Consider the following 6,593-nt stretch of genomic DNA (forward strand, 5'->3'; position numbering starts at 1 on the left):
TGTAACTTTTTCGCAATGAAATCTTAAGTCTCGTTATTTCATAATTTCTGATTCTGCTCTGCAGTTCGCTGAGATTATCGAAGTCTACTCGATCGTATCATGACGGATATGATAGCTGCTGCATAAGAACACACATTGTTCGTACACCGCACAACCGCACCCGCTTGCCAAGGACGGCGAAGCGTTGTACGTGAGGTGGCTTCACGGCTGCTATTGACGATGTTCACATTTTTTTGCATGCTGCTTTTTTTAATTAGATTTTATAAAAATTGGATTAGGCAAATATCTACCCTGCGAATTATAATATCTTCTGTTTATTTCATCTGCGTGATTATTCATTTTTCCAACGTTTTTGCTCGAAATGAACAGAAGCTCAAAACCTGCAAAAGTTTGCTTTTCAGTTTTTGTGCTAAATTTTTTGTAAGTGTGAGGTTTTCCGAAGGAAATTAGCGCATGATGGCCGACCAATGGTTTGGTCAGTTCGCAATGCATTTCCAGCATTTTCTTATTCAGCTAAAACACACAGAATAAAGATTTCAGGAAGATTTTGAAATGAAGTTGCAATTTCCGTTTAACTTCTCATCTTCAACTCTTAGATCACAAAATTTATGAAAATACGCCAGGATATACAATGATGGAGCATCTGTGTTTCCTGGGATGCCTCTCAGTGAGAAAAACATTTTAAAATTATAATCACGGTTGCCGTATTTTCTCTTCAATTTTGAGACATAAAAGTGAAGGTTGCGTTGGATATAAATTCTCTCTGCAAACTCAAAAAAATCAATGAGACTTTGTCCGAATAAAAGAACACCTTTTGCCCTTGTGTGGGTCATCCTGACCCAGTTTGGTCCGGCAAAAGTGTAACGGGGAGGAAGTGTGTCACTATTAGGACACTATGATCCATCGATTTTGTTGAGTGCATGCGTATGACGTTGAACGCTCGTTCTTCTGAATTAGTTNCTCTTATACCGATTCTTGTAGCCTGTCGTAGTCAAACAGCCTATAATATTTATTTTCAACGCTGACTATCCATCATCTTATTTAAAATCAGATATTCACCATCTGTTCAAGATACGATATCTACCATTTAAAGACAACTCGATAACCAACATATATCTACAATTCTATATCCACTATTATATGTATAATTCGATATCCATGCACTAGCTATAGACAATTCGGTATCCAACATCTTATCTAATCTTCGATATCCACCATCTATCTACAATTCGATATCCACTATCTTATCTACAATACGATACCCACCATCTATCCACAATGCGATATCCACAATTTATACACAATTAGATATCCACCATCTATCTATAATTCGATATCCACTATATTATCCATAATCAGATATCCACCAACTATTGACAATTCGATATCCACTATCTTATTTATAATGTGATATCCACTATCAACCTACAATTTGCTAAAGGCTTCTCACTTTTCAGACATGACGGCACGGCATTTTACCGCCGCGCTGCCTGCCGCTCTGCTGCTCTGCGGACTGTGGTCGGGCGCGAGCTGCCTCCCGCAGCCTCCACGGAACCAAAGCGCCAGCAAACCCAGCAGGGACAAAGTGCCTGAAGAGAACCTCGTGCGGCCTCTGGAGAACATTGCTGACAGGTGATCAAATTGGGTGAATAATCGGGGTTTAAAAACAATTATTGTTTTGCTTTATTCAAAGTGTTATCTACTATTTTCATTACCCTAGTATAAGAATTAATGAATAATCATTGACAATTATAAGCTAAATATAAATACATAAAGATTATCAAGCGACTTGAAGTTCTTACTTATATATCTACAAGCAGTAAATACCGTGTATCATTAGCGGAGTACTTGTTAGCAATCTCTTGGGTCATTACTCGCAAAAATTTATACTTTTCATCCCATCTAAATTAGGGTTCTTAACGAACAAGTAACACCAGTGAATTGCCAGTCATTGCGAAATCACCGAATGTCACCCTTCCTATCACTACTAATCGTTGAATGCCCTCATCCAGTCATTACACAATCATTGAAGGCCCCTCTTCCTCCTATCATTACAAATCATTCTAGTCATTACGAAATCATTGAACGCCGCCCGTTCGTACACGTTTCTCATGTATTTTTATCTTGTATTAGTTGTTATAAATATTTATTGTGTATCCTTATCCTTCAAAACCTCTAGGATAGAAATACATATCCATTATTGAAGTTCAAGATTTCTTACAGGGAATAAAGTAATGTAATCCTCGCTATTTCGGCAGAATAAGCGATAGTTAAGGCTTTTATTTATATCATGAATAACCACAGTCAGCTATTTAATTACGCTTTTGAGTAAATCTAGCCACAGTCACAATGATATAGGAATATTACACGCAAGCAGAAAATTGTTATTATTTGAAACAAATCATTTCCTTCCAGCGATTTTCATTGACAGGTTTGACAAGTCTGCCACCGTTTGCTTGGTGAACAGTTTAGCGGCATCGAACATCGGTGCTCTAATCATGGCTACATAATTTCAATGATAATATTTCTGGTTGCCTTCACGTACACAGCTTTTAAAAGTCCCACAAGATGGGCGTAGTTGCGAACTCTCTTGGGTGCATGTTTATTCTACTCGCTTCAACTATTGTTGGGAAACTTGTTTCGAACTACTTATGCGTGAAATAAATATTTTTATTACATTGAGAAATTTATTACACGGCAAAAATGATCTGAATACCGAACATGTTTTGCGCCGCCCTGCACCACAGCATTGCTTGAAATATTAATATTTGTTTATTTGCACCTTACACTACCAGAAAAGTGTGACCATCTTTCACCAGTGTTAAAGGGTGACGCTCTTTGGAGTCGGGCTGCTTTACAACACTACGTAAAATCTTTATACATACTCATTCTTTGATTCTGTAATTTGTACTACATCTGCTCGTTGTATCTAAATACGCAACTACTCATTTGGTACTTTGCTAACCTCTTAATTTGGTACTCTGCTCATCCTTTTCACTTGGTACTTTGCTAATCCTCTATCTATTCAAATCTGAGCACCTAACCATTATCAGTCGCACGGTCATCACCAGACCGACCACTCGGGGTGATGGAATGGTTATAAGAACACCAGAATTTGAGTAGCCACAACTAACAGCTAGTTGTGAAAAATTGTGGTTGAAATTAACGAGGGTAAAAATATGCGACAGGTTATTTCCGTCTTTGATCTCAACTGCAACATGGTACACGTTGTGCATCAACTATTGCATAGTAACATTTAATCATCTAATGGTCAAAGGCATCTTGAATTAACAACGTTAACGCCGGCAAGCGGATTAATTGCAACTTTGCAAGTCGTATTTAACGGTACATTCCGTTTAGTCAGTTTTTTCTAAAGTCAAAGTAAAATTCTTCATATATTATCTTGTGACTTGATTAAACAAAGACTCATTGAAGGTGATCTAGTTTGGTAATTAGGTACCTGACCTATACTAGAAAGGCTTACGATATCTCTACGCTTTTACTATCTGCACGTTTTTCTTATTTAAGTCAGTAAATAGCCTTCCTTCAAAAAACTTGTTTCCGGTAAAAAAAATCTATTTATTTTCCTCAACACTATGTAAACTTCAATTGAATTTTTTTTGTGAAAGGTGAGTTGATGCTCGACTTGTCAGAAATATAAGACTTTTCTGTCTCATGTTAACATGCCGCGACATGCATCGAATACGTTCAGGCATACATGAGCAAATTTTTTAGTGGAGTTCCCTGTTATATTTTTATTCGTAGGAAAGTGTGCCGGTAGCACTTGCTGACTACAAATCTTCAGGTGAGTTTTCATTCATTGACATTTTCTTCAAGAAATGAAACTTTATCTTCAACAGAGTAATAAACTCTTGAATAGTCAGTTTATTATTAATTAATCCTGATGCGTTTGATGTACTCCAGAATGTAGCTGTGATTGTGACTGCTCCTGGAAGGATCAACTCTCCAGAGGCCCAGTCCGAAACAGCCAATACCCTCAGCAGCGAACGCGAAGGCGTCCCTAAATCGGAGGCTAAACCCAACCGACGATCTTCCCCAACAACACGTCTTCTTGATCGCTTGACCGAAAGACGGGAACGTCGTCAGGAGATCCTACGAAATTTCTTCAACATCGACCGCGATGTTGAGGAAAACAGTGTCAACCCTGGAGCCAATCCCGAGTTGACTCCTCTTCGGCGGACCAACCGACGCACTAATACAGGTCCCGAGCTGCCCCACGGGACTGTCCCGGCTCCTAATGGAGGAATACGAAGCATCCTCAGTATGTTCAGACTACCACAGAATGGGAGCAATGGCACAAATGCCGACGGTGTTGAAGCCGTCACGGCTGTGAACTCAATTGCGCGAGCCTTAGGCCGTACACTTTTCGCGTCGCAGGCGGCACGGCGTAACCAAGCCGCTTCTAATAATTTAATACTTAACGGAACTTTCAGTGAGAGTCAAGAAAGAGAACCCACGGTTTTCGAGAGAAATTTTGAGGCATCTAAAACCCAAGCGAGCATCAACAGACTCGGTGAGTACGTCACTAAAAATAGGCTTAACATAATCTTCGCAAATTAAGATCCCATCATTCTGCATCCCGTCCAAAATTTTTGAAACTAAAACACCTTTCTTCAAAAAGTCCTGTTCCACTCTACATCTAGCGGAGCTCTATTTTAATCCTGTAGTTTAAAATTAATTGAAACACGCATCCTTCCTGAAAAGAGTAGATTAATAAAACCGTATTTCTATATACGAATCCAAATAATCCTAAGATAAGTTTCGCCGCCAATTTTTTAATACGGTACTCATGATTATAAAAAAAATATATTTTAATTTAATTTTCATGGAATTCTTTTGCATTACATTGCATAATTGTGTTCTCTGGGCCTCATGATTTTATTTAGAAGTTTAATGGGGAATGAAAATTAATGACACTCTTTGCCGTGATTACTTCCAGAAAAAGAAGTTGGAAGTTTTTTGGGGCGGCTGCTGGGCACCATATACCGCAACGCTGACCCCATCGATGAATCTCTGTCAAAAGGAATAAGGTAAGACTATAGTCTGCATCACGCTCATTAATGGGAGGTATTTAATTGGACTTGAAAGTCTTTCCTAAATAGTGTCTGCAAAGAAAAATTGATTATTTCATAATAACATATAGACTCAAGTTCGAAAATAGATAATGACTCGGAGAGAGCAATAGTTCCTGCCCGAGGACTAGATTCCTATTTGAATTCATAGAATCATATCGTCCGGCTCCATATCCCATCCAAATATTTCAGTTGACCTGAGGTAACTCATTAGTAAGTTGTTGGTTTAATGGTAGGTAAGTAGTTGTAATTTGTAGTAGTTGTAAGTAGTAGTAATTCATTAGTAAGTAGTTGTAATTAATTCATCATGATAGTTATCGTGGTGTTGACAAAAAAAAAAAACAATTTTACGCGAAGATGTTTGCATCTTAAGTTGCCAAGTTGAGAACCGTGCGTTAAAATGCATTAAATCACTCCATGGTCTATTTTCCAAGGAAGTCCAGGTTTCACATAAACTTTACTTTCTGAAGTTTCCCAGTTTCAAAGTTTCGTAGTTTTAAGTTGTTCTCGATGTTTCCCTGAAACCTTAGAAAGATTGAGAGAATTTAGTGAAATGCCCCTGTCCCACCCGATTTTATTTTCAGACGAGTGCTGGGAGCACGTGTTCCGAACTCAACAAATGATACAGGGACCACCAAAATCTCTGCTGTCTCAGCTCCCAGCGACAGTACAAAATCTGCTGAAAGTAGCACTGGCTCACCTGTAGCTGGAACCACGCGCCGACCTTTCCAGTTCCGTTTATCTTTCGATGATATTGACCCTGCACCTGCACGCAACTCTGATCACTCGGGGCCTTGAGGTCTTTAGCAGGTTATTAGTTGTGTGCTGTGTAGGCTTAGTTTTAGGCTAAGAATAATGCAACTTTAATAATTCGCGGCTGCAGGTGTTACGGAGCTATGTGCTTGACGCTGAAGATGTATATTAGTTATACGAAAGAGACCATGAAATTTCTGTTTCTTTTTGAAGGAATGCCACTTACTTAGCTCATAAATGGACTGAAATAGATTTCGTCTTATTCATTGCAGGTAACGACAAGTGACAACTCAGGCTCTTTCTTAATGTATTTGCGCCGAAATTTCAACAACCATTACGGTTCTTGAAACTAATAACGGTATATATACGATATGTACGTTACACTTTGTAAGTTCTGAGGTAAACTGAATTCTGCAGATTTGCACAAAATTTGAGCTACCAAAAATGCCTAAATTAAATAGAAAAAAAGCACCCGAAATTGAAACTGATGGGAGAAATTTAATATTTCTTAAAGACGTTGCATAATTATGCGTAAAATAAATATATGGCTTTTTATATTTAAGGTTTAAATTCAGGGTCCATACTTTCAAAAAAAGTTAAGAGATCGTAAGTTCATCAGCCAATCAATGATGGCCTTTCAAGCAAAATACACCAATCCTAGACTAGAAAATAGAGCTTAAGTACTTACGTTAATTTAGCGAGTTTTGAAAGTATGGCCCCTGCACTGTGAGCCTAGCCTTACCGGTA

At 38.3% G+C, this 6,593-nt stretch overlaps 1 protein-coding gene across 1 annotated transcript; it reads left to right on the forward strand.

Annotated features, from left to right (window-relative positions):
- The first annotated feature begins 3,865 nt into the window (after positions 1-3,865).
- Positions 3,866-6,356, forward strand: LOC108679797. The gene is made up of 3 exons (XM_018168524.2): positions 3,866-4,534; positions 4,961-5,051; positions 5,678-6,356. The coding sequence occupies exons 1-3, from the start codon at positions 4,285-4,287 to the stop codon at positions 5,889-5,891; spliced, it is 555 nt and encodes a 184-aa protein (XP_018024013.1). The 5' UTR covers positions 3,866-4,284; the 3' UTR covers positions 5,892-6,356.
- The last annotated feature ends 237 nt before the right edge of the window (positions 6,357-6,593 follow it).

Source organism: Hyalella azteca, unplaced genomic scaffold, assembly GCF_000764305.2.
Source record: "Hyalella azteca isolate HAZT.00-mixed unplaced genomic scaffold, Hazt_2.0.2 contig17367, whole genome shotgun sequence".
In the NCBI taxonomy this organism is placed as follows: Eukaryota; Metazoa; Arthropoda; class Malacostraca; order Amphipoda; family Hyalellidae; genus Hyalella; species Hyalella azteca.